The sequence below is a fragment of the Salvia hispanica genome, chromosome 6 (assembly GCF_029641045.1).
Source record: "Salvia hispanica isolate PSC_SH4W2 chromosome 6, Shi_PSC_v1, whole genome shotgun sequence".
NCBI lineage: Eukaryota > Viridiplantae > Streptophyta > Magnoliopsida > Lamiales > Lamiaceae > Salvia > Salvia hispanica.
The window spans coordinates 23,043,718-23,071,682 of NC_142697.1; the positions used below are offsets into that span (position 1 = coordinate 23,043,718).

General features: G+C 32.4%; 4 protein-coding genes and 1 non-coding gene across 6 annotated transcripts; 3 read left to right on the forward strand and 2 right to left on the reverse strand.

The window, feature by feature from the left end:
- Positions 1-6,300: 6,300 nt before the first annotated feature.
- On the forward strand, positions 6,301-8,747 carry LOC125207892 (WAT1-related protein At3g28050-like). Of its 2 annotated transcripts, none has more exons than XM_048107400.2 (7): positions 6,301-6,559; positions 6,628-6,690; positions 7,126-7,239; positions 7,598-7,832; positions 7,900-8,058; positions 8,172-8,323; positions 8,389-8,747. In XM_048107400.2, exons 1-7 carry the CDS (start codon positions 6,372-6,374, stop codon positions 8,525-8,527), a joined length of 1,050 nt encoding a protein of 349 aa, XP_047963357.2. In that variant the 5' UTR covers positions 6,301-6,371; the 3' UTR covers positions 8,528-8,747. The 2 variants fall into 2 exon arrangements, with proteins under 2 accessions (XP_047963357.2, XP_047963358.2); XM_048107401.2 differs by having other exon boundaries at positions 6,337-6,559; positions 7,137-7,239.
- Positions 8,748-9,583: 836 nt separating this feature from the next.
- LOC125204976 (WAT1-related protein At3g28050-like) lies at positions 9,584-12,083 on the forward strand. Its single transcript, XM_048103754.2, has 6 exons — positions 9,584-9,887; positions 9,954-10,016; positions 10,081-10,194; positions 10,269-10,644; positions 10,726-10,877; positions 11,836-12,083. The coding sequence occupies exons 1-6, from the start codon at positions 9,709-9,711 to the stop codon at positions 11,963-11,965; spliced, it is 1,014 nt and encodes a 337-aa protein (XP_047959711.1). The 5' UTR covers positions 9,584-9,708; the 3' UTR covers positions 11,966-12,083.
- An 11,488-nt stretch (positions 12,084-23,571) lies between these two features.
- Positions 23,572-27,130, forward strand: LOC125203441 (WAT1-related protein At1g70260-like). The gene is made up of 7 exons (XM_048101780.2): positions 23,572-23,835; positions 24,009-24,071; positions 24,165-24,281; positions 25,976-26,216; positions 26,294-26,452; positions 26,531-26,682; positions 26,763-27,130. The coding sequence occupies exons 1-7, from the start codon at positions 23,642-23,644 to the stop codon at positions 26,917-26,919; spliced, it is 1,083 nt and encodes a 360-aa protein (XP_047957737.1). The 5' UTR covers positions 23,572-23,641; the 3' UTR covers positions 26,920-27,130.
- TRNAH-GUG (transfer RNA histidin (anticodon GUG)) lies at positions 24,769-24,840 on the reverse strand. The gene has a single exon. It is a non-coding gene; the product is annotated as a tRNA-His (tRNA).
- Positions 27,131-27,159: 29 nt separating the features above from the next.
- On the reverse strand, positions 27,160-27,910 carry MLP423 (MLP-like protein 423). Its single transcript, XM_048101781.2, has 2 exons — positions 27,682-27,910; positions 27,160-27,541 (listed from the first exon to the last, which is right to left on the reverse strand). Exons 1-2 carry the CDS (start codon positions 27,860-27,862, stop codon positions 27,261-27,263), a joined length of 462 nt encoding a protein of 153 aa, XP_047957738.1. The 5' UTR covers positions 27,863-27,910; the 3' UTR covers positions 27,160-27,260.
- Between the last annotated feature and the right edge of the window lie 55 nt (positions 27,911-27,965).

The following is a 27,965-nucleotide window of genomic DNA, read 5'->3' on the forward strand; positions in this document are numbered from 1 at the left end:
CTCCTTCCATCCCAAGGTAAGGTAGTAGATACATTTCTTTTAGGCATGAGATTTAAGAAATTGGTACGTTAAATGTTAAAATGGAAAGAGTATAGTAAGAGTGAGGAATACATGACAAAGTATGAGAGAGATTTTTGCCAAAAATAAAAATAACTCGATTAAAAAATAAAAAATACTGACCCAACCATCTTTGGATGAAGGAAGTATAAATTAGTGGTGTACTCAAAATAAATACTCCGTATATTAATGGATGATACTGCAGCGTAGAATATAGGAGACAAATATTGGTCTTTCTCCTTGATTCCCGGTAGAATTCTCCCTAAAATTATATAATGATGATGATCTGACATCTTGGATACTTTTTCATCATAAATTGGTTTTAGAATGCTGTGTAATAATTTGTTGCTCGTCTTTTAAGCAATATTGCATTCGTGCAGTAAAACGAATTATGTTGATTAAATAACTAACCACTTTAGAGGTAGCCTACGTCATTATATATGTTTATATTTATATATGGGTCTTTGATTTTCTTTAATTCTTTAACAGAATCAGGATTTCGGAAGATTCTAAAATTTATAATGTTAATATTTTCCTAATACTACTCATCATTTTTACAAAATAGTTGCACTTTTGAAAGAAGATTACCCGGTTAAAAAAAGGGCATTTTGGGCTAAATCGTTGAAATTGGATTACCATATTAATGACTCGATCGATATTGGTTAAAAGAGTGCACAAATTTAAGAGATATCAGTTGATATAAAATTCAGTGTTTTTTCTTGGAGTGATGAATTTAGATACTCCCAGGATCTTATACTATAAAATATATGCAGTTATTAGTTAAATTTCTACAATTTCCCACATGTCTCTGTAATTTTTTGACCTTCTAAATTCAGAAATCGGCGTTAGCATTCAATCCTTCCAGCGGCCATTAATGCATGTTCATCTACTCTAGTTTATATACAAATATTTTGACGATTTCTTTATGTATATACTTATAAGATTCTGATAAGTTATTTTGTAGTACTATTATTTATTTTGACCAAAGTTTTGGTGTGCGCACCCCTTGCCCCACCGCCTCCTCCATTGCCGTCTTCTCACCCCCTCCTCCCCTGTATAAAAAGGAAAAGAACAGTAATCATTTAAATCATGAATTTTAGTTAAATTCTAATTTGTCCATAATCTTTGAAATTGAAATCACCAAATTTCATTTTTTCTCGTTTATCTGATAAGTAAACAAATCAATAATAACATATATAAAGGAAAATAAAAGAAAATATTTATTTTAGTGAAACAAGTTGTACTATTCAACATCATCAAAAGACGACATTCTACACATGCATGAGATAATATGAATATAAAAAATTTCATAATTTAATATTCGGATTTCAAAGATTATGGATTGACCAGAATTTGACCAAACTTTATGATTTAAATGGCTAATAAATTTTTTCTATCATTTTTCTACTTGTATTAATTTTTATATTAAAATTTGTTTTATTTGCTATCTTTATTTTTTTTGGACGGTAGGAGTACTATTTTAGCTTAACTGACCTTGGTGCATGAAAAATTACGCAGCAGTCCATAAAATATGTCCTAATCAAATCTAGAGATGGTAGTTAAATAAATATTTTGATCATACATCAAACTAAAATTATTGGTATCATTGTGGGGAAGGGTGTAACGCACTAAGTTTGTAACATTGAGCGACACGTTGCACTGTGCCTCATGTTCCGAATTCTGAAATCCATATAAATAAATTCACAATTATAATTAAAAAGACCGATTCGAGCACACAAAATATTCAACAACTAAAAAAATCTCATTATCTTATGACAGCTTGTGGTATATTATTTCGCACTAAAATTAAATAGGTTGGGTTAGTGGAAGACTTGATGAGAGCATGGGTGTATATTTGTCAAAGAAGCAAAGGGAAAATACTCAGAGCCAGTGATGAAAGAGCTGGATGCCACGCAACTTAGTCAAAACGGTTCCTTTTGGCATTTGATAGTAAGATATAACTATTCGAATATATAATCAATTATATTCGGCTAAAGCTCTTTTGTGGGAGCGCGCACCATATCCTGAAGACTGATCGAAATGAGTTTTAAAAAATTGTTTAAAGATATGATAAATTTTGGTGGAAAAATTATAAAAATACAAAGTCCATTTATCAGAAAATATACCCAAAGAAAATATGAAACATATTAAAGCGGTTAGAAAAAATATAGTGGAAAAAAAAGACATGAAACATATAAAAGTGGGTAGGAAAAATATAACGGTGCTATATTACCGACCGTGACTGAAGTCGGTGGCCCAGTTTTGGAATGCAATTGAGGATCTATATATTGTTTTGACAGCGTAGAGGAGAAACTAAAGAAGTAATAAAGGCATTAATTGTGCTTGTAAATTATTGAAGTTATCATTTATATGTTATTCAATCTATTATGAATTAGAAAATTAAATTTTGACCTGGACAACAGTCTTTTCATAATGAACTAGGAAGTAAGCACCATAAATTAGCCCATTTCTCATGCTTAATTAGTTAATAAATAAAAGAAACCTAGTTATTAACAAAAATGCTTGTGTAACCCTAACTAAGAAAAGAGTTCAACCATGTCAACCCATGTAATACTTTATTATGAATTATGATTAGGAGATCTAAAATAGCTCATAACCTAGGATGCAGTCTCTGTTAATTACTTTTTGCAATCATTGGTTCTTCTTATTCGTGGATTAGAATATTAAGAATGATTATGTTAACCAATGAAAGTAACTGTTGAGAAAAGCTCTTTTGAATGTGGTCCTTTTAGTGCGCAATTTAATTTTCAGGGTTGCCTCATCGTTTCCTTAAAAAACAATTATTCAAAGTAAGTCTTGAAATGATCACATTGGTTACATATTTTTTAATTAAGATGTACTCATATATTTTAAAAGTTCTAACTTCCCTATAAGAGTAAAATCTTTGTACTGCATTTCAGTATATCAACCATCGGCACGTTAATTTGTTGTGTACATGCTACTTACTCCATCAATAGTATTCCTATTTTCTTTCGGCGAGAATTTTTGAAAAATACTTTAATAAGGTAATAGGCTTACTTACTATCATTATAAAATGAGACTTCTGTTAGTATACCAAAATAACAAAATAAGATTTCTATTAGCCGACGAACCAATAAAATAAAATAAGATTTCTATTCACATATGAAGAAAATAATATGAGTATTATCCAAATTGTACAAGTATATCTAGTTCAATTCTTTTTACATTATCATTGAGTTTCAATTTTATTTTACGCATCATCTAAATTGGAATAATTGGGGTAGGAGTGGGTCAATGGGTGATGCTAGCATCTTTAGGCAACAGATGCATTGAAAATGACTCGATGGAATAAGCATCTATCTAAAGCTTTGTGATTTGAGAGAGAGACCACGCTTAAATTTAAAATTTCTTGCATGTTCAATATTTTAGCAACTTGAATAGTAGTAGTATAATCTTTTAAACCATAGTAATAGTTTTAGCACATAAAAATAGTCACTTTTTGCCATTTTAGCCTTTTTTTTTTAATCAAAATTGTTATCTAATTTATTTATGGTACAATTATCTCTAGTTAGCTGGTTTATATTTTCACTAACAATATTTCAACTTTTTTTTATACTCCTCTTATTTTATTAATTATGTATTAAAATTTGTATCCTAAAAAATAAAACTATTTTTCCTCGACAGATCTATATTACCTTTGTCCATAAAATTATTCTTATTTTTTTATTCAATCCATCAAAATTAGTCTCAATTTTTATTTATGGAAACTTTTCCATCGGTGTTTTTCTTCCCTATCCTATTCTACCACATTTTCTTTTTAGCCCTTATATTTACTATCAGTTCCCCGTATTATCCATAAATGAGATTATTTTTTCAAGGTTGGATGAATTTTATATTCCGGTGACATGAAATGAAGAGGGATGTGACTCTTTTATCGAAAGACTCAAAAGGGGAGGTTGTGTTTACCAACTCCATTGGCATATTTTGCACTATCAGAACATCACTTCAATGTCAACCGGCAGCATCTTCTGTACTTTGCTTGATTTGAGTTTATCTTTACAGAAGAGATTGCACATGCTCAATGGTTTCCATCTATCCAAGATGCTCTTTGTTCTTCTCTTTTTATTGTTAATAGTTACCAATTTCATATTCTTCATTTTTATTATACTTTATATATTTATATACCGCTGTTTTAATCGACGTGATTGGAATATTAGTGTATTGATACTAATATTTATAATTGGAAGCCAATTAGGTAACCCTAAAAGTGAAATTGGATAATTTGATTAGTCTAATCATGAAATTCTTGATTTGGAAGGCCCATTACACATATATGGTGATGGTGGGTCTTGGTTGGTGAAATTGTTGTTTTCTAATGTGAACATTTCTTTAACAGATATTTAGGATAAGTAGTCACATGATTATTGCATGGTATAATTTTTGGGGGTATAACGTATTTAGAAATGAGAGTTAGTGGTTCAAAATGAAAATGGTAGTATATGCTTATAAAAGTTAGGCCTAGAATCGGGGCCCACGGCCTTTGGGGCTTCAGTTGGTCGGACCTATTTAGTAGGTAGGCCTAACCTAAGTGCTATTCATTCATTCATTCGGTCCAATTATTATCTCATGCTATAAAAATCAGCAATAATTGGGTTAAGATTTAGATTTAAATTTTGATTTTGACTAACTAATGAAACGGTCTCATGAAAATATCTATGGTTTATAAACCAATTAAATAACTTAACACAAGTCAAATTGTCTTATTCTTATTAAATTAGAAAAATTAATGGAACCGAAACAACTACCATAGTACAATAGAAGGGAGTATAATTTTAGAATCATGTATATTTGGAAATTTCTTAATATGCAGCAAATAAATGAATGATTAAATATATGGTAATTGAGTTTTTTTTTTTTAATTATCATGATTCCCAACTGACTTTTCGTTATCATCATAACTAGCATAGTCGATATTATGAGAGTTGGGTCTGGCCGTCTGGGCCCATTAAACATCTTCGGCATGATATTTTAAGGATATAGTTACGAGTAAGCTGGAGACTTGGGCCAGCTTCAATTGCAAAAGAGGTGTGTGATTTTTTCTCCATGGATTCAGGTAAAAGAAAAGTTGATTTTGAAAAGCAAAAGCCTAGAGGAGAAGATGGAAGTGGAAACACAAATGACAAAGATGGAACTAGGGCTGAGGAATTATATCGAAATACCGGACTTACCGTACCGAAAAAATACCGAAAATACCGTTTTTTCGGTATACCGTAGTTTTCGGTACGGTATGATACCGTACTGATCTCTATCGGTACGGTAACGGTATTAGATTTCTCATACCGCGGTATACCGGTATACCGATTGATATATATAATATATAAATATATATTTATATATGTTATATTTAAACTAAATTTTAAAAAATAAGAACTTTTATTATACAAAAATAAAAGAATCAAAATTGGGAACCCTATTTTTTGAAGTAGTCTAAAACTAGATTTTTTTTTAATATTTTGGATATAATAGATTTTTTCACGGTATAATGATATAACGGTATGCCGTACCGCAAAACACGGTATAACGGTATATTGGAATGTCATATCGCAGTTCGGTATACCGCAAAAGTACGGTATACCGAAATGCGGTACGGTATACCGATAACACGGTATGGTAACGGTATGGCAAAATGCCGTACCGAATTTCCGGTATACCAAACTCCGGTATACCGAAACTTACGGTACGGTATCAGTATGGTTTTTGTCATACCGTAACTTTCGGTACGGTATACGGTATGGCACTCCCGGTACGGTATACCGTACCGAACCACCCCTAGATGGAACCAATGCTCCTCCGCGATTGGGGGAGAATCCACAAGCCATGAGGTCCCCTTACTGCAATATCTTGTTGTTCAATAAGCCTTAAGGTTCCTAATATTGTTGTGCCTGAATTTAGGATGACACATAATCACTACTAATTAGATTCGATTATGGCAGAATGGTCAAACAATTGGATCAAATTTTTATGATCAAGTGTCCCAGTTTATGAAGTGTACAGAATAACATTCACGTCATTAGTATTATAATATAATGTTTAATGAGTGGTGAGTTGTAAAATATGAGATGAACGGTGAATGAAGCATGTGCTGATACTATTTTACCCACCAAACAACGCCCATTTATTATTATTAATATTATCTTTAGCTAAACTAATCCACCAATGATAGTGTAAATATTTGAATATTTTAGTTAGCCAACTTGTCCAAAGGCTCCTTTACTTGCATCAATTCTTAATCAAATTAATTCCAAAGCTTCATCAATCATCACAGTCCTCCAATGGCGACGACTTGGATTCGGAGGTCACTGCCGTATGCAGGGATGGTGTCGGCAGTCGTAACTATAGCCATAAACCAGATAACAAGCAAAATGGCCATGTCCAATGGCACCAGCTTCTACATTTTGTCCGTCTATTCTAATGCTTTCGCCGCTCTCCTTCTTTTCCCTACCGCCTATCTCTTCCACCGGTACGCAACCCATTTCCATTTTTGCCTTTTTTTTCTCTGTTTATGGCTGATGGTTTCATTCTTGGCAGGTCAAAGCGCCCCCCTTTATCGTTTTCGGTGCTCTGGAGGATTTTCTTTCTTGCTTCTTTTGGGTTGGTGGATCAACTTGTTTACTTCACTGTGTTTTACATGCTAGATTTCAAGATTACAAGGAATTGGTTGGATAAATTTTTGTGATTGTGCTAGCTTAATTACCATGGTAATATAGCATGATCAGATGGGGAGTTATTTCTGCATCTTATTTTAATATCACTAGTTTTTTTATGCACATTTTGTTCAATGATTCAATGTGTTTTTATCTCAACAAACAAAGACTGACTAGTGCAGCGGAAAGGGATGGCAAAGAATTTATGTTTAATACTAGTGTGCTTATTTGTTCAGTCTTTTGCCAAATTATGCTAAAGTTTACTGCTTCATGACTTTGGTAAAGAAAGGCTTAAAGATCATACCATTTGCTAGATAAACTCGGATTTGACACTTATGGAAGACAAGGATTCTAATTGAATTTATGGATTTTTTGCTGCTAGATGTTTCTCAGACATGACTTCGTATTCTGGTGTAAATTATAGCTCGCCAACACTTAGTACAGCCATGTTGAATCTTGTTCCAGCATTCGCGTACATCCTTGCTATTATTTTCAGGTAATTTTCCATCAGCGTTTCACCAAAATCGCGTGATAGAATTCTAATACATTGATCCTTGTGTAGTTTCAAGTTTCAAGCCTCTACTATATTACTATGTTTTATGGCACATGTTAAGAAGAGAAGACATAATGTATTCTTACTTGTGGAAGAAGTTCTTACAACTTGACACGTTTTTGTGCAACTGATTGAGGTTCAAATGACAATTATGTTGGTTTTGTTATAAATAGAACTACATCTTCTAGCTAGAGGATTGAAACTATGTAGATCATTGCACTGAGAAAATTTCTAGTCGAATCATTGCACCTGATATGAATAAAATGCACGGTTATTACATCCTAGGCTTCGATTGTGCCAGGTTGGAAAAAGTAGATTTCAGAAGATTAAGTACCATGGCTAAATCTTTGGGCACTGTAGTCTCCATATCAGGAGCATTTGTGGTAACCTTCTATAACGGACCAGCTATCCTCAACACGCCACTAACTTCCGGCTCTTTAACTCATCTCTCCTTGTCATCGACACAAAATTGGGTCCTTGGAGGATTTTTGCTCGCTTCTGGTGCCTTTGCAGTTGCATCTTGGTGCATATTACAGGTTTAACCTCTTAAAGACATCTTTGCGCAAAAATTCGGCTGTTGATTTCCTATTAATAATCCTGCAGGCCTTCATACTGAAGATGTATCCAGCTGAAATGATTGTAGTTGCTTTTTACTGTCTCTTTGTAACCATCCAATCTTCAGTGGTCACTCTGATTGCCGTAAGAGATGCATCTATATGGAGAATCGACACGAGGATTGGCCTATATGCTATTCTCTTTTCAGTAAGCATGCCTAGATAATAAAGCTTTTCACCATCTTTATCGAAGGAAAGCCTAATTTGCTCGGGTTGCTGTAGTATACCTGCTATTAATCTAGAAATACTCTTCCTCTGCAGGCAATCATTAACATAGCATGCAGGCTCTATGTAACTTCTTGGTGCATCTGGAAGAAAGGCCCGCTCTTCGTTGCGCTGTTCAAGCCGCTGGCAATAGTCGTCGCTGTTATCATTGGTGTCATCTTTATGAAAGAGACTCTCTACCTTGGAAGGTATTCCTACTCTTAAGTCAATATTTTCCAACCATTTTACTCAATTTTTTTCTTCATATTTCCAGTTTGGTTGGGGCATTTGTGTTGGTTGTTGGCTTCTATGCGGTGATATGGGGAAAATCCAAAGAAGAGAAGATAAATAATGACACACAATCATCAAACTATCAGGCTCTCCTGTTGCACGAGAATACAGAACTAGTGTAGCTTTTCTACGAACATTTTTTCAGCACTGGAAATGGTTACTAGTATATTATTTCAAACCTCAAACTCTTATTTTCTGTTCTTTTAGACCCTCAAAAGGGAGGGGAACAGTTAGTGGATTGAAGATTATTTTGTAACTTGTAAATCAAAGGCCTGAATGCAATGTTTGATAGGTGATAGTGAATCTTGTTGATATACAACTTTCTTACATTTTGTGGGCTAACTTTGTCTCAAATGATCAAGTAATTAGAGCAGCTGCTGTTGATGAAGATTGTACTTACTGAGATTCAAGTAAACACAATCAACAAGTCCAAGTAGATGCTTTGAACTTGAATTGTTTTTAGTTTGAATTCTCAGTCTTATGGGGGATAGCTCAACTGCTACATACTACTAAGGACCACTGTCTTTGATTTGATGTATGCAATATTAGTGTTTTTAATTTGATGTATGCAATATTAGTGTTTTTAATCTAGTACTCCCTCCGTCCCACAAAGATAGTCCCACTTTGACTCGGCACGGGTTTTAAGAAATCTAATGGAAAGTAAGTTGAAAAAGTTGGTGGGATGTGGGTCTTACTTTTAAAGTATTAGTTTTATAATAAAATGTGAGTAGGAATGAGTTAGTGGAATATGAGGTCCATTACCAAAAATGGTAAAAGTGAAGTGGGACAAATTATGTGGGACGGAAATGAAAAAATGAGACAATCTTTGTGGGACGGAGGGAATAGTAATTAGCAAGAATGGTTAAAGAAACTGCATAATTCTGCATTAGGCACATCATCATTATTAACAAAATGTGAAATCAAGATTAAATAAATTTTTTGAATAAGACACTTTGCCCCATTCTGAATCAAGATTTGTTAGTGGATAATTCTTATTGGATGAATTCTCAACTACTATAGTAATGAATTAAGTTAATATTTACGTCCACATTTGGATGTGAACCTTAGAATTAAATAATAACCAATGCTTTAAAAAGTTAGGATCGTGGTGCATCTGATTATGACTAATTAAAAAAAGAAGTCTTAATTATGACATTAAAACTTTGTTAATCACAGTCTCTGTACTATCACAACTCACAAGCAACATTGTTGGATTTCACGAAACGAAAGCATGTGAGTTACCTCGATCAAAGGTGTATTTATATATATAAGTTGAGATAGTGAATAGTTGTTTGGGAGAGAGATGGGGATGATGGAGGCGCTTCCATACATAGGAATGGTAGTGGTGCAGTTTGCACAGGTGGTGATGTTGTTAGCAGCGGAAACTGCCATATCGAACGGGATGACTACTTTCGCATTCCTCTCATACGCCAATATATTCTCTGCAATTCTTCTTCTTCCGATTTGTTTCTCCATTTACAGGTAAACCAATACATCAATTCCGCTGCAAATCTCAATATTTTCTCATGATATTCTGTGTGGTTGTAGATCCGATCCTCCTCCTCTCCTCCCGGTCTTCTTGTGTGGCTTTTTCCTGCTCGGATTCATAGGGTACGGCACGTAATTTGTGATTAAAATAAATGTGAGTAGCTATGAGTAATGCGTATATATGTAGATTCACGGTGCAGGTGTTGGGGATGACTGGGCTTATATTCAGCTCTGCATCACTCTCCACTACAATACTCAACCTCATCCCTGCCTTCACCTTCGTCTTCGCCGTTATCCTCAGGTCTGTGACGGTGAGCCCTAATTTCGTTGTATACAACTCATACTCAACGACTGAATTGAAATGAAATAAATCAGGCTGGAGAAATTCAACTACAGAAGCTCGACTAGTTTGGCGAAATCAACGGGCACCGTGGTCTCGATCGGGGGAGCGGTGGTGGCCACTCTGTACCAGGGGCCTTCCCTTTTGGGGAATTCCAGTGATCTCCTGACGGCAGTATCGTCTACTTGGGTGGTCGGGGGGCTGCTCCTGACCTTGGACAGCGCTGCGGCGGCGATCTTAATCATTGTGCAGGCGTTGGTGGTGAGGAAATGCCCTGCTGTGCTCATTCTCATGCTCTTCTACAGCTGCTTCATCGCCGTTGTATCGGCTGCGGCGTCTGCGATCGTGGAGAAAGACCTTGGCGCTTGGAGCCTCAACTCCACAGGGAGGTTTATTCCTGTTATATTATCGGTAGGTTAATTGGTGCCTAGCTACCACACTACTTACTACTCCTCTCCTAATTCCTACTATATGAAATGAAATTTGATGCAGGGGCTATTTGGGAATGTATTTCAACTAAGTATAGCGATGTGGTGTGTGAGAAAAAAGGGTCCTGTCTTTGCATCCATTTTCCATCCAATTGGAGTCATCGTTTCCATCGTAGCAGGCGTCCTCGTCTTGGGAGAGACCTTCTATCTTGGAAGGTACACTTTTTTATTTTATTTTATTAAATTAAAAAGGCTTTATCGAACTCGAGATTTTTGGTATTGAGAATTGTATAAAATACGACACTTAAAACTTTAAAAATATCCCCACATGCCCCTAGACTTTAATGCAATATTATCGAAGGATCTGTTGCACTTTGGAACTTTTTTGGTCCAAAATACCCTCCAGCCCCTAAAAGATTTTAGTCTTATTGTGATGAAGAGAAAATGATAATTTTCCGAACACATCAACTTTTTATGTAAAAATTTTCCTTTTCAATTTTTCATTGATCTATTGTAGTAATGAATAGTGGTAATTTTAGATTTAGAAATGGTGGTCGACTCTCTCATCACAAATAGACTAAAATGTCTTTCAAGAATTAGAGAGCATTTAGAGAAAAAAAAAAGTCTAAAAATGTCAAAAGTCCCTCCAATGATATTACATCAAAATTTAGAGCGGATTGAGGAGAATTTTAATTTTTGAGTGTCGCATTTTTCATAATTTAGGGACCATAAATATAGTTCACTCTAACTACACTACCACTAAACCAACGCACGTAAGCAGGGGCACGAACCCAATTTATATAGGAGCAAATACTACCTTCGGTTTTGAAAAATTGAAACTTTTGAAACTGTACGTGTTTTATTGAATAATTAATAAAGTAAAGAAAAAGTGATTGAAATATTATTAGTGAAGAATGAGTTATACCACATTAGAGAAATATTATTAGTGTAGAATGAGTTCAACCTTATTAGAGAGAGAAAAAAAATTTAAACATAAACTTTCTAATTTTAAACGTCGAACCAAAATAGATTACTATTTCTAAAAGACGGAGATAGTATAATGAAGCCCATACAATCAAATTTTTATGTATCCCCCCAGCACCTAAGTAATGGAGTATTTAGTTACATGGAGAGAAGGGATTGTTTAGTTAATATGGTTGAAATTGGGTTGCAGTTTGCTCGGAGCGATGGTGGTGATGGTGGGATTCTACGCTGTGTTGTGGGGAAAAGCTAAAGAAGCGAAAGTGATTGACAATGAGGACGGGAAGACTACTACGACGCCGCTGCTGCAGGAACAAGGCTAACTAGCTTGATATATGCAATCTATATTGGGAAAAAACGCAATTAATAAGGTGTTCATCCATCCCATTTTCAGTGTCCATTTTGTATCGTAATTCAATTTTTAGTCAATCTTTCTCTTCATTATATTTCCTTATTCTTGACTACACTAATTACATTTGTATTATTGTATACTCCTACCTAACTTTTATAAAATACAAGTATCAAAGTGACAAAGTTTGTAGAACCGATGATTTCATCGTAGCAAAGGTAGGGAATTCATTAGTATAAATAATTTAATTGGAAAAATAAATTTTTAAGCAAAATTATAGCATGAAAGATATGATAGTATTGTTAAATTTCTAATAGTAAGTAGTACTCCCTCCGTCCTACAATAAGAGTTACACTGTCATTTTGGTCTGTCCCAAAATAAGAGTCACACTTTATTTTTACCATTAATGGTAAGTAGGTCTCACATTTCATTAACTCATTTCACTCACATTTTATTATAAAACCAATATAAAAAACTGGGTCACATATTGCACTAACTTTTCCAACCCACTATTCTTTACATTTCTTAAAACTCGTGCCCACAATAAAAGTGACTCCAAAATGGTGTTAGTGGACAGTGGGACCTACATTATTAAATTGATATACCTTTCCAAAAATGGAATGCACATTTTTTTTTGGGACGAACGAAAATGGAAAGTGCACATATTTTTATGGGACTGAGGAAGTACTTGTTAAGTTCATGATACGCAATAATCAGAAAAACATATCTCTAATCCTTACTTAGGTTGGAATAGATAAAAGTAGTGCAACAACAAAGGCTAAGATTATATCTTCATATACATACCTTTTATACTTTTATGTATACACATAAATGTCAGAGTTAAGTTAGTACTAAAAACCTAATTCTTTACACGGATTGCTTATGCCAGACGCACCGGGGAAATGTGCTGAGCTTCTTTTCATAAATTCAGACTTAGTCAAGCCTAAGATCACCGATGAATTGGGATAAGCCCACCGGGAAACATATACTTTTGTACAAATTTTTATTATAATTAGTCATTTGCTAAAAATAATCACGAGGCATTGCCTAATTGAAACTATGAAATAAAAATGACGTAAACATTAATTATGCTAAACACTTAATCAGCGACGACACCGTTTTACTCTACCATATAAAGTATGATACTTGAATAAACTAAAAAAGAATAAGACGTAGAAATGACAAGAGACTCTGCAGCAAATCCCCAACGTGCAAAAGATCGATTTCATCATTTCTTCTACAACACCACATTTTGAAGCTCAAAATCTTAGAAAAAACATCACCTAAATTTCTACAAAGAATAACATCTTAGAAGGAAGCTAATCAACCAAAGTCGAAGTCTCATGAATCTAGCTTTGGAATCAGTTCGTCATCTCACCACTTATGGATTTAGGAATGAACCATGGAGCCAAGACGCATATCTAGATAGTCTATGTCTTTCCCTACGGTTCTTTTTTTGGTTGAGGGAACGAAGGTACTTGATCCGAGGCTCTGCATACATGGTATATGGAGTTGTCCTATCCTAGCTTGGGTTTGGGTTGATCCTTCTAAACTTACACATGAAGATTCGAATAAGTAAGATGTGGAAATGAATACACTTCTTCAATCTAGTGTAGTTCAAGAGGTAATCCTATTAAGTTGCTTTGCATCCTTGTTTCTTATCATTTTGAAGATGATATTTTGTCTACATAACTAATTATAGTTTTTTTATAGATGTTCAAAACTACGCGCCAACAAGAATTCATGGAGTATTTTTCCCGACGTGACCGATCCAACTAATGTGACTCTAGCATTATGGTCGTTTGTGCGTCAATAAGAAAAACATGGGCTATTTTATTACCTTGGCCAACGTACATTCTTTGTGCTCTCGCAATTAGAGCAACAATACATCCCAGTTGCGGCTAAATATGCACGAGTTCCTATGAGAATATAAAACTCTTTGGACAGAGGGTTGGAGCAAATATGTGTCATGAGATACAAACATTACCCTGCACAATTGATGGTGCATACGTGATCGATGAAATCCGACCCGAGTTCGAGAAAGTTTATGATAATGGTGTACTTAAACCGAAAGTTAAGAAGAATCTGAGAGGCAAAAGGTTTACTGGAGAAGTCAAATGTGGACAATCGGTGATTGTGTCAACTATGTACATGTATATGTATTGATTGTAGAGATATCTATGTCAAACATATTATGAAGGTTGTGGCCCACTTGTCAAGTTCCTGAGAAGAGGAACAAACATCTTCTTAGATCGTATGAAATAAATACCAAATACTCTCTCCGTCCCACAAAGATTGTCCCATTTTTCCATTTCTGTCCCTCCCACAAAATTTGTCTCATTTCACTTTTTACCAGTTTTGGTAGTGGACCACATATTCCACTAACTCATTCCTACTCATATTTTATTATAAAACTAATATATAAAAGTAGGACCCACGTTCCTTTTTCAACTCACTTTTCATTACATTTCTGAAGAAGTCAAACGTGGACAATCGGTGATTGTGTCAACTATGTACATGTATATGCATCGATTGTAGAGATACATCTACTCGATCCGATGTGTCAAACATATTATGAAGGTTGTGGTCCACTTGTCAAGTTCCTGAGAAGAGGAACAAACATCTTCTTAGATCGTATGAAGTAAATACCAAATACTCCCTCCTCCCACAAAGATTGTCCCATTTTTTTCATTTCCGTCCGTCCCACAAAATTTGTTTCACTTTTTACCATTTTTGGTAGTGGACCCCATATTCTACTAACTCATTCCTACTCATGTTTTATTATAAAACTAATATATAAAAGTAGGACCCACATTCCTTTTTGAACTCACTTTTCATTACATTTCTTAAAACTCGTGCTCGGTCAAAGTGAGACAATCTCCGTGGGACGGAGGGAGTAGTATTATGCAAGAAGTTACTTGCTTTTCGAAAAATAAGAGAGAAGGCATTTCCTCTGGACGTTAAACCAAATAGATTTGGGCTTCAATGGCAAGTGGCAAGAGCCCAATATGGAAACTTTCGTCCAACTTTTTCGACAATGACGAAGCTAGGCTTGTGAGTTGTGTGGTGTATTTTTGTGGATGGGTTGCCTGCGAAGATTTGGTGGTGGCACGAATGGACAAAGAGTATGTGACATAGATGCAAGATGTAGTAAGAGATGTAACATCAAATGTTATAGTTTATGACAAGATAGTACTTCCTCGTCCCTTTTTAGTAGAGCGTCCCTCTCAAGTAAACAAGGATTTGTAATAGCATCTCCAATATTTATACAAAACTTAAACTCATTTTTGATATATGTCATACCAAAAAGTAATTTTACTTTAATCATTTACATTAAAATCAAATGTTACGCCATTTTTAGTATACGTCTCACAACATTTTTGCAATAACTCTATATTTGGTTTGAAAAAACACAAAAATGAGTTTAAATTTGCAGTATAGTTAAAAAAGTTTTCTACGCCACAAAGGAGATTTGGTGTAGGTCTACAACTATATATTTGCGTTTGTACTATCCAAAATGCAAACCACCTTTTTATTTTTGAAATATTGCACTCATTGTATGTAGAGAAATACTTAGGAAAGAGAAGAGACATAGACATACTGTGATTGGGAAGAAACTTGTGGGGACGAATCAAAGAAGTGCCGAAAACTCTGAAGAAAACTCGTGGGGGAAGAAGGCTAAAGAAAGTTGTGTATATTTATTTAGTGATTTATGTTTAAAATGAGATTAATAAATTGATTTATTGTTTAACATGGGATTAATTTTTATTATTTGGCTTGGGAGAAAGTAACTAACAAGAGCTGAGAACTTTTTATTACGTGAGTTTATTTTACTATTACTAATAAAATTAACTTTTTTTTTTCTAATTGTTGATTTTTATAAGAAATAATTATGGTATTTGTTAAATATAAAATAAAATTTCATGATATACTATGAAACTTAATAAATTATTACTTAATTAGAATAGTTAAATTAATTAATCAATATATATTATAATATTAATTTTATAAAAAATCATTGATTTGATATTGTTTTGAGGTTAGTGTGTGATTTAAATGATTTATATTGGTATAGTTGGTAAGATATAAAATAAGTGAGAAGTTAATATACGGAGTATTAGGTTTAAATTTGGTGTATATAAAAGTTTATACGGCCAGGCTACAACTTATGCAATCTCTTTTACTCCCTCTATATACCTTACCTCTACTTATACCACCATCATAATATTTTCTTTTCTTTTTGTTTGTATTACTATCCAAATTTTTTTTAAATTAATTTTTTGTCGTATATAATATTAAAATATATAACTAAATTGACATTAATAAAATACAATTAATTAAAATTTCTAAAAATTATATCAATATTACTTTAAAAATTATAAAATTTGAAATCCTTAATTTTTATTAAAAAATAATTTCTAATTTAAAAGTAATTAAAATAAATAATTCTAAATATAATTTTACAATTAAAAAATAATAAAAATATTGAGGTCCGGCCTAGGGCCCGGTCACGCATACTTCTCTCTATGCCAAACACATTTCCATACAGGGTCTCCCACCCCTCTCCCAGCCCCGTACAGACCCCTCCCCCTGCAACATGGGGTTGTTTTGGACCGCACTCCTCCAAACAACCAGGCATAGGCGGAGCCAGCCAATGGAGGAGTGTGCAAAAATGCCCCTCTCCCCCTTCCCACTCCTCATATATTTCTGTACACTTATTTTTAAACATAACTCAAATTATTCGCTAAATGTCCTCTTATTAAATTCTCAAAATTATTCTACATATAAATTTGTCCATGCTGTAATGATTTTTTATCTACGCTCCTGCAACTGGGCACCCCTAGATATGTGTTGCATATCATGATATTCCCTAATTAAATGGTTAAGATGAATTAACTGGTAGGGAGAGTTTGAATATTGAACAAAACGGATAATCTGAAACTCGTGAAGATATCACTTTCAGATCAAATCAATTTCGGTGGTTCTACCAAAATATTTGATCGGATAAAATTCAGAAGATTTCAGAACTACAATATGTTGATATTCGAGATTGTATAGAACCAGAAGAAAAATCAGATTTTGAAGAAGACGAACCAGTGCACCTGTTGGGAAAAATAACCGAAAATAACTAATTTTCAAAAGGTTTCCGAAATTGCAAATTAGTCCTTTGACTTTCAGAAATTACATTTTCGGATGAATTTCTTATATAGCAACTTCGTTGGAAATAAAAAATTTCCAAGCTGACCTGGCAGCTCGACCCCAACCAGGGGCTCTGCCTCTTGGACCCCGCCAGGGGCTGCCGCCCCTTGGACCCCGCTACCCGGGGGCGCTGCCCCCGGACCCCTGTTCATCTGTTAAGGGGCTTCATAATGAATTCAAATAAGGAGTTCCGGGAAAACCCAACAAAAAGTATGATGCGTAGCGATGAACAGATTGGAAAGCGGTCAATCCTAGGCAAGATGCAGATGCTGCTGAAAACTTTGCACTCCGCACCTCCATACTTAAATGATGTATCATTATAATAATACTAATCAATCAAGTTAATCCAATTACACTAAAATATCCAACATTAACTACCCTAACTATCATTATAATAATACTGTGGACAAAGGCATCACTTGATCAGTTTGTAAAAAATATGAATCAAATAAAAGTTTAGTTAGGAATTAGTAATTCTTAAGTAGCTTTGCTAATAATATTAGTATTGAAATATACATCAATTAGAATCTGACACACATACAGTGGCGGACACACCCTTCCCCATCCCAAGAAGTAATTTTTGTGTTTTTTTCCACTTTGAAAATTTTCAAAATTTTCAAGTACTCTTAACAACCCTCACCAAATTAATGCCGGTGAAGAATAAATTTCTGAAAGTTGAACGATAGGAAGGGCTGAACTTTTAAAATGGTTGTTGTGTGTGTTCATGAGGAAGGAGACGCAACTTTACTGAACTTAAGTTAAATAAAAATGGCTGACATAGCTTTTGAGGAAGAAGATGACTCAGTTCCCAAAGTCTCCCTCCGTTCCATAGTAATTGAGGCGTTTTTTTTCGGCACGGAGATTAAGAAAAATTGTGTTAGGTGGGTTAAGTAAATAGGGAGTAAAGTGGAAAATGAAAAAAGTGAGAGATGAAGAGAAAATAAAGTAAGAGAGAGTAAAATAGGAGTGGAAAAATGTGTTGACTTTTACTAAAAAAAGAAATAACTCTATTACTATGGAACGTATCAAAATGGTAAAATGACTCTATTATTAGGGAACGGAGAGAGTCCTAGGACTTTAGGAGTAATATTTTTAAATAGCGTTTTTAGTTTTATAAATAAGAGCCTTGCGTGTCTCACCATTTTAAATTGGTTCATAGGAGTACTTCTATATTGTAATTAAGTTTAGTGATTAATTAAACTTTTTATTCTGTTTCTTTTCAATTCAATTATGTAATTTTATAAGAATTTTTAACATTACTTTATTGGCATAAAATTTAAAAGTGAAAATTGAAAAAAATGTCATGGATTGAATGTGTAGTTTATTTCGTATAGGATTTTGTAATTAATTGAAAAACAATTGAAGTTTAAAATGTCATGGTTGGAGTTTAAAATTCTATAATTAGAGTTTGAAGTGTTTTAATTGAAATTTTAATATTTGTTTAATACGTATATATTTTTCTCACATATAAATGCTATATATTACTTAAATTTTTTTTATATATATTTATGTTTAAGTTTTAAGAATTGTAGAAAAATATGAGTGGAAAAAATAATTTTTTTTTGTAATACTCCTACTTTATATATTAATTTTATATAAAATTTGAGTGACGAAAGTTAATGAGATGTAGAGCTAAATTACCAAAAGGGGAAAAAGATAAACACACAAAATTTCTACGTACATAATACCCTTCCCTTTTAAATAGGACCAAATCAGTTTTATTTCTATTATTTTTGTTATTAATTATATTGTTTATTTACTAAATTATCCCTATTATAAATCTATATGTAACAAATCAATTATTCAATCTTACGAACGTACAAATTAAAATCTTGAAGCAATGGAATGGGAAATGATGTTTTGTAATTTTATATTATATACGTATTTTATTTTTAATTAAATTTCTAAGTTGTTCTTATAAGAGTACTAATTTTGGAACGTTAACTATATACGTTTACTTTAAAAAATAAACATTGTAAATATATCTTAATTTCCAAAATACATGGAGTAGTATTTTAATAAGGTATATACCTTTACTTTTCAAATTTCAATTTATTTTTAAAAAGATAGTAAAATATTAGTTATATATATAATGTTAATTAAATGAATTAAAAAAGTATTTGATTATTTTTTATCGGGGTTCAAAGTAAAGTTCCAAAAAAAAAAAGAATTCAAATAATTTTAAATTTGATACATATTATATATTATTATTAATGAAGTTTACAATTTTGATTTTGAGAATTTTATAATTTTGATTTAATTCTTTACATTTTTCTTTTATGTAAATTCATAATTTTTAGGACATTACGTTAAACCTCAATTAAAAAAAAAGTTATCAACATTCTTAACTCATCGTTAAGATATACAGTTAATATTTCAATTTTTGTTATTCTTAACCCAATTCAATATAACATGTAACAAATTAAAATCTAATATAAAATATATTAATACTAATTGAGGTTATGATTATTATATTTAAGAATTTCATACTTTTAATAGTCATTTTTTGTTTTTCAAATTTTAATTTCTTTAAATTCTAAATTTTCAAATGTTGCAATCGTACCCAAAAAAAAATTTCACATATTCTTAATTCGTCTCTTCCATACTAATTTAAAGGTATATGTAAATATTTTATCTTTTACTTTATAAAATATTATAGGTCCTAGTTCAATTCACTACTATATCATACAGCAAACTAAAATTTGAGATATATTAATCCTAATGGAGTTTAACTCTTTACTTTCAAATTTTTCATTCTTCAACTTCTTAATTTTTACAAAACGTTGAACCTCAGTCGAAAATATGTTCTTAACTCTTCTATTTAATATTTTATCTTTTTTTATATAAAGTATTAGGTTAGTATTAGGTTTTTTAGTTCAATTTACTATTATATGCAAAAATTAAAATTTAATACTACTAACTGAGTTTACAATTTTAATTTTTTTTAAAATTTTGTAAGTCTGATTTGAATACGTTACTTTCCAAAAGATTAATTTCTACAAATTATCAATTTTTGAAACGTTACAGTCGAACATCGATAAAAAAAATAACCATATGTTCATAACTCATCTATTCAATATAGTATTTTAAAGTTATATAATTAGTATTTTAACTTTTCCTTCATAAAATATTAGAGTTCAAGCTCGATATACTATATGAAGGAAGTAACACATTAAAATTTGAGATATTTTATTGTAATCCTAATTGAATATACAATTCTATTTTAAATATTTTCATACACTTTCATGTTATACCTTTATCTTTTAAAATTTTAATTTCATTAAATTATTAATTTTTGGGATGCTATAGTTGAACCATGATAAAAAAAAATCATATATTTTTAACTCTTTTATTTTATATTTGAAGCTAAGTATTTAATTATTTATCCTATAATTACTATCCCATACTAAATAAATCATACCCTGACTATTTCTGACTTTATTTAATTTTAATACTTTATTTTTCAATTTTAATATTATTCAATTCTTATTTTTTAGAATTTTACAGGCAAATTCTGTTAGAAAATAATTACATGTTCCTAACTTGTCCAATTAATATTTTAAAAATAAATATTAAATATCTTTTTATTTAAATACCTTAGCTCAATTTACTTGACATTCCAAATTTCAGTTTTCTAACTAAACTCTTAATTTTTGGTATAGCTTTAATATTTTAAATTTATATTTTTAATATTTCTCTGTTTCTTTGTAAAAATATTAGACTTCCTAACTCATTTTAGTTTATCATAAAAGAAATTAAAATTGGAAAATTATGATTTAAAGATACCAACAATTGAATTTACAATTTTGATTTAAGAATTTCATAATTTTGTTTTAACTTTTCACTTTCCAAATTTTTAGCTCCATTAAATTCTTAATTTTTAGAACGTTACAGTGAAATTTCAATAAAATAATTATAACATGTTCCTGACTTATGTATTTAATATTTTAAAGTTATACAGAGTATTTTATAATTTGCCTCCACTCATCCTAAGGTAAGTGACACATTTTTTTTGCAAGTGTTTTGAAAAATTAATATAAGTAGTTAAATGATGAAAAAACAAAGTAAGTGAGAGAATATTGTACTTTAATTATTTATTATCATTTTCTCAAAACACACGTGAGGAAAAGAAATGTACTCCTCCGTTCCATACTACTCACACTTTTCACTTGAACAACGCAAATTTGAACACGAGTAATTAGTGTAATTAAATTAAAATTTTAAGTGCAATAAAACAACACTTGATAAAGGAAACACGAACTAACTCGAATATCTTAATTAAATACCATAATTTTTTTTATCTAAAATATAAATAGTGCAAATAGTTTGGGGACAGTCCGAAAATGAAATGTGCAAGTAGCATGGGACGGAGGGAGTATCACTTACTAGAGATGAAGGGAATAAATGAAAATTTGATAGTGTATGAATATTGATTGAGTTTTCGATTTTGATTATAAGAATTATAGTACTCCGTATAATTTTTAATTTTTTGGACTGATTTTAATATTTTAAAGCTATATCAACAATATTTTTTCTTTTTCTCTGTACAACTATATGACTAACATTTAATTGACGGAAATGCTTTGAAGGAATGTGTTTGTAAGATTCATAACGATTTGCATTTGATTTAGATATAATTAAATAGATATACGGTAGAAAAGCAAATCTTTTTCCAAATCTATAATCTTTAATTTGAAAATTTAAATTTTTCGGATGTATTATATTAAAGGACAAATATGTAATATAGTAATCTATTTTAAAATAATTAAAAGTAATAAACTGATTTTGAAGTGAAAATATCTAAAATATCCAATTATGTACGTAGATATTCACTACGTTTATCACTGCTACCAAAAGTATGAGATGATATAGATATAATTATTCTTCGACAATGGACTATAAGAAAATGTACTATAACACAATTATTTGTGGACGAGAAAGTATATACAGTTCGGTCTCTACCACATTTTTTTATTGCATCTGCCACTGCACACATATACTGATTTTTATACGCAATTGAACGCCGTCAGTATATATGGATTTATTATTTATAGGTTTGTCCATATAAATGATCTAATTTATCCCGAACCGACCAATAGCAATAATTTTGTTTAAAATCATTTGCAAATTAATTTAAGTGGCGAGGATATACTAATACTTAATCGATCTAAAAAACGTGCTTAGATCATCTTAAAAAGTTGACAAAATTCCACGTAAACATGCCATAATTAATTGGCAACAGCGTGACGAATTGTTAGGTCTTATTTCCGTCAAGACCCCAACAAATAATTCTGCTGATGCACCACTATAAAACACTGAAACTACATAACCACTAATTAATTAATTAAAATAATGACGTCCATTTATTATTCCGAATTAAACAACTGTCTAACAAAACCTTTAATTGGTGCATACATAGAATACTGGGATCACACGTTAATTAATTAGTGATCTTACTACGTACTAATCTCGTTACCTTTAATTTTATTCTCTTTTTGAGATAATCTCTTGAGCTTTTAAACGAAGCAGTAATTACCGAAAAGGAAAAAAATGGCCTACTATTTTTATAGGTACACGTAATTAGAGGGGCCGCAGTTGACTAATTGAATTTTTGTAGGGCCTTAATTGATATCAACCATTAATAATCCAATTTCAGTAAACCAGTTTAATGATTTCATCTCCGCCCCCCTGGCCCACATCAATTTTTTTTTTCTTGGTAGAACTTATATAAACAAAATTACTTTTTTTGATTTGCCATTTTATGTCATTTTATCACCCTCCGCTTTGCTTATCGTTTATCCAACTTTATACGTTTTTCAATATTGTCACTTCAACTTACTATTTTCAACTCATGTTTTGTGTTTTTCTAGTTGTACCATTTCACATTGTTGTACAACTTTAGAAGATAGAAGTATAAAGTCCATTATTCTAGATATATAATGCATATTCAAATAGTGTGGTTTAAAAGTAAAACACAGATGAATCGTTGCTGATGCGGAATAATAAAAGAAAAAAAAAAACAAGTTAGAGTTGCTCACACAAAAAATAAATTAAAGTATATAAGACGAGCGACAAATTGACAAAATTGGAAAAGTTAATATTACCAAATAATAATAATGCAGTAGTATTTTGTAATAACTAATAAAGGTGTAGGTCAGAAATGGACAATGCGAGCAGAAAATGTGAGAATATATGTGAATAATTCTAGATATGTAGATGATGTATGGACTTTACTAACTATGCATGGGGCAGAACGAGTTGCAAAGTCCCCTAAGTAGCTTCACATGAGCATGAAAGGTTACATTGAATTTCTTCAACTTTTTGAAAATACATAATGCAACTTTTCGACTCTATAAATATGAAGGAGAATTGAACTTGATCGATCATTCATTTCACAGAGTGATCAGAGAGAGATACTAATAGACTATATATAGAGAGAGAGGCCGGAAAGATGAGGAGGGTGGCGTTAAGCGATGTGATGGCATGTGGGAGCATGGTTGTGGTGGAGGGTTGCATTATTGGGCTGACGATCATGGCTAGCACCGCGATGGCTAAAGGGATGAGCCCTTTCGTGTTTGTTGTCTATACAAATGCCCTTTCTTCACTCATTCTCCTCCCATATTCCTTCTTTTTTGATACCAATAGGTATATATAAAGTACTTTGATTCTTCTTCAACCTCAATACCCTAACATAAAAACATTTATGTGTGTTTTTGGCGTATTTACATATACATATACAAAATGTGGATGAAGCTTAACGTACGGATTCATGTAACGCAGATTAACTAAGTAATATGGTTTGTTTGTGAAATGGTCAGGTCGGAAGGGACATGGCTCACCCTACCTTTTCTCGTTCAAGTCTTCGTCCTCGGTTTGATAGGGTTTGCTCTCTTTCGCTCTCCACGCACACACGTTCACATGGAGTTGTCATAGATAAGTAATTATATAGTATGTTGTTAAAAATTGGTTTGCAGGGTAACAATTGCTCAAAACCTAGCGTTTGTGGGTTTGAGCTACAGCTCTCCCATTGTTGCATGTGGCTTCGCAAATCAGATGCCTGCTTTATCTTTCATTTTGGCCATACTCCTCAGGTGCTTAACTATTCAAACTAATCTATTCCTCAAACCTGACTTTAATCTTTTTTTCACCTACTACATACTATTAATGTTTGTTTACATATATATACAACACAGGTAGTACAAATTAAATGAATAATTTATAAATTGTATATTGACATTATTCTCTACATATTTGTTAGCCCTAAAAGCAAAAGATGAGTCAATAATTTTAAAGCAATTTTCGTAGTATAAGAGAAGATCAATGAGTTGTTATATTGGATATTGTGTGTATTTGGTTTGCGCTGAGCTGTGAGATTCATCAAATCAGTTTAACAGATATTAACCGATCACTTGATGCTACTTTATTAAAGTTACGTATTTAATTTATCTTAACTGATCACTTAATTTAAAATTAATTTAAACTATCATATAAAGTGATTAAAATATTAACAGTAAAAACGTGATAATGCGCTATTTGGTAGTAGTGTGAAAAAATTAAAAGCATAGAAGGAGATAGATGTGTGGCTGCTGGGATTCGAGCCCAGGTCTCCACGGCCACAACGTGGAATTCTTACCACTAAACTACAGCCACATCGTTGTCTAGCAACATCACTAATAATTATAACTTCGATGTGACACGGAGCTCAATTCAAGTTCGGGATTTAATGAATATTTAATTAGGGGAGTGGTCAATTGCTAACTACAACTAATTTAAGGCCATAGGATTTTAGAAAACGTGTGGTCTACAATTTGCTACGTGTAATTTTCGTTTTTATTAATAAAATAAAAAAAGATAAAAAAAATGTCAAATTAGGGTTTTAGATGAAAATGTCAATATAGTGTTTCGAAAATATCAACACAATGCTTTGAGAATGTCAACACAATGCTTTAAGAATGTTAACTCATTGCTCATATTGACATTCTACATGTATTATATTGACATATTTTATATAGTATGTTGACATTTCTGCTTTACGAAAAAATTAAAAAAATTTTGAATTTTTTTTTCAAATTTTGACGTCGGAACATATGCGTGTATGATATCGTTTGATATATGTTATATGAATTTAACGTTTTGAGATTTCTTTTAAAAGTTAGTTATAACTAAACATGTAGTTAATTGACATTAATACCCCTATTGATATTTTATGGAATTAATCCAATGGTTTTATTGATATTTTTTGTTGATCGTATTGAAATTTCGTGGTTGATGATATAGGCCCTTAATTTGAATATCTAATGATTATTATTTAGTTGTAGTTAGCAATTAGGTATTGAGTTAACAATATAACACTCCCCTATTTAATTATTTATAGAAACAGTGTTGTTGAAGTTGAACAACTAATGACTTGGTTGTTTGTAAATATGAGAAGAGATAGCGTATTAATTAGTGATCAGTATGACATATGTCTGTTGCATCCGATAATTATGCATGTGATTGTCATTCTTAATATTTCAACTCTGATTCATTTTTTTTTTAAGTATCATTTTGTTGATATAGTTACTTTTCTATCAGTTAGTCGCCTAAATCTGACATTTGACATGTTACTATTTTGAAATCATGTAGTAGTACTATTACTATATTACAAAAACATTTTTATTATCGGATTTGAGAAGGCAAAAATAGTTTTCACTTATTCTGAAATCTAAATACCTTAATTAACATAAAAAATTGGATATAGATAGAATAGTTTGCTAATTCTACTAAATAATTAATGTTGTTTTAGGAGTACAAAATTTGATTGGAAGAGGTCAGGCAGCCTAGCAAGATTGATAGGCACCCTCATATCTTTTGGTGGTGCAATTTCACTCACTCTTTACAAAGGCCCTACCATCAAAGCTCCCTCCCTAACCTTACCTTCGCGGCCGCCGCTGCTGGTCTTCACTTCAACTCATGAAAACTGGGTTCTTGGTTGTAAACTCTTTGCTGCTTCTTCATTTGCTCTTGCCATCTGGAACTTTCTCCAGGTATAACCAATTTTTTTAAGTACCCCCCTACATATGATTTATGCTAATCACTAAATATTTGTATAAATGATCATCAGGCGAAAACTCTCAAAATATGCAAACAAGTGATGAAAATAATCTCATTTTACACCTTGTTTGGGACCATCCAAACAACTGGTGTGGCCCTCTACTTTGAAAGGGATCCTGAGGCATGGAAGCTAGGGCTTAATTTCGAACTTCTCATCATCGTCTTAACTGTAAGATCAATTAATTAATACACTAATGTAAAAAATGAAGGTAAATTATTTATTACGTGAACATGATGGTGGTAACAGGGAATATTCAGCAGCCTGATTCGGACGAAAGTTCAAATGTGGTGTACACGTTTGAAAGGGCCTTTTTTTGTGCCCTTATTCAAGCCTTGTGGGATTGCCTACGCCACCACCTTTGGCTGTTTGCTCTTTTCCGATACTTTTCATTATGGAAGGTAAATTAAATTCTAAACCCACTTTTCATAATTTCAATCTGACTTTTAGTAAAATGGTGTGTTGTGTTGTGTGTGTGTAGCATTATGGGAGCGTTCATCTGCGGGGTGGGGTACTACACCGTGCTGTGGGGCCAGACGAAGGACGAGGAGGCGAGTAAATTGGACGGTCGTAACAAGATGGTCAGCCCATCAAGGGATGAGAAGGTCCCTCTTCTGCAGCAAGATTCTCAAGTGTGATTTTATTATGGATATTAATCACGTGGATTAATCTTAATTATGATACTCCTATAAATTATAATGCTCTCATCAGAAGATGCATGCACTTTCTTTTTCTGGAGGGGGTTGTTATTTTTCCATCTCCCCATTTTCAATATTTTAATAATCATGCTCTACTTTTGCATCTTATGTAAATGTCGCTTTGTGTTTACGAATATTTCTATTTTTCTTAGCTTTTCCTTTACTAATGAAAATGGAAACTTATATAAAAAGGGAATAATATATATTAATTAAACTTATGGATAATTTATTATAGTGCTTCGATGAAGCCATTACTTCTTCCATAAGTAGAAACATAGAGATTAATTAGCAAGAAGATAAGCATCCAAATCCTGGAAAGTTTTGAGGGCAAATTCCTTGATGAAATCCGGGTCAGGGGTATCCTCGGTGGCCTTGTCGAATTCGCAGGTCCATTTCAGTGAAGTTTTGTTGTCGCCGTTGCTGCTGCTGCTGACGCTGAGGCTGCCTTTGAAGTTCTTGTAGTACTTCAGTATGTCGCCCTCTATCACACTGTAACTCACGAATTTCTTCTCATCGTCTACCGCTTCGATCTTCTCTTTGATGCTTGAAACTGGTGATATTCCTGCATTTGTGAAATTGATATGATGAAAAATTCATTCACTCAAATTCATTGACCTTGTGCGGGCTTGATGCAAGACAGACTAGCTATATCAAACTAATGTACAGTCACAATCTTAACACAGAAAGAGTTAGAGAGAGAACCTTGTGGATAGGTGACGAGGCGCACAGAGTTGACGGACTTGCCATCGCCTTCAAGAATTTGGATGCTTTGGTAGTGCTGAGGCAAGGCTTTGGGGAAGAGAGTAGTGGACTCCCTCATGCTGTTCCAAACCTTTTCTGCTTCACTTTTCAACTCAACCTCCATTTCAATCTTTGATGCCATTGCTTGATTATTTGTATCACTATCACTAATTGATGATGCTATGTATAAACTTGTTACACACCCCTCTTTATATACACTCATTTTCTCCTTATCTACATTCAAT

Excerpts from the sequence above, each read along its gene's own strand:
- LOC125207892 (XM_048107400.2), top strand. The coding sequence starts at position 6,372 with ATGGCGACGACTTGGATTCGGAGGTCACTGCCGTATGCAGGGATGGTG. Across the intron at positions 6,691-7,125 it reads TTCTTTCTTGCTTCTTTTGG|ATGTTTCTCAGACATGACTT; the intron begins GTTGGTGGATCA and ends TTTTGCTGCTAG. Across the intron at positions 8,059-8,171 it reads TATATGCTATTCTCTTTTCA|GCAATCATTAACATAGCATG; the intron begins GTAAGCATGCCT and ends CTTCCTCTGCAG.
- LOC125204976 (XM_048103754.2), top strand. The coding sequence starts at position 9,709 with ATGGGGATGATGGAGGCGCTTCCATACATAGGAATGGTAGTGGTGCAG. Across the intron at positions 10,195-10,268 it reads GTCTTCGCCGTTATCCTCAG|GCTGGAGAAATTCAACTACA; the intron begins GTCTGTGACGGT and ends GAAATAAATCAG. Across the intron at positions 10,878-11,835 it reads GAGACCTTCTATCTTGGAAG|TTTGCTCGGAGCGATGGTGG; the intron begins GTACACTTTTTT and ends ATTGGGTTGCAG.
- LOC125203441 (XM_048101780.2), top strand. The coding sequence starts at position 23,642 with ATGAGGAGGGTGGCGTTAAGCGATGTGATGGCATGTGGGAGCATGGTT. Across the intron at positions 24,072-24,164 it reads TTCGTCCTCGGTTTGATAGG|GGTAACAATTGCTCAAAACC; the intron begins GTTTGCTCTCTT and ends ATTGGTTTGCAG. Across the intron at positions 24,282-25,975 it reads ATTTTGGCCATACTCCTCAG|GAGTACAAAATTTGATTGGA; the intron begins GTGCTTAACTAT and ends ATGTTGTTTTAG.
- MLP423 (XM_048101781.2), bottom strand. The coding sequence starts at position 27,862 with ATGGCATCAAAGATTGAAATGGAGGTTGAGTTGAAAAGTGAAGCAGAA. Across the intron at positions 27,542-27,681 it reads CCTCGTCACCTATCCACAAG|GAATATCACCAGTTTCAAGC; the intron begins GTTCTCTCTCTA and ends TCACAAATGCAG.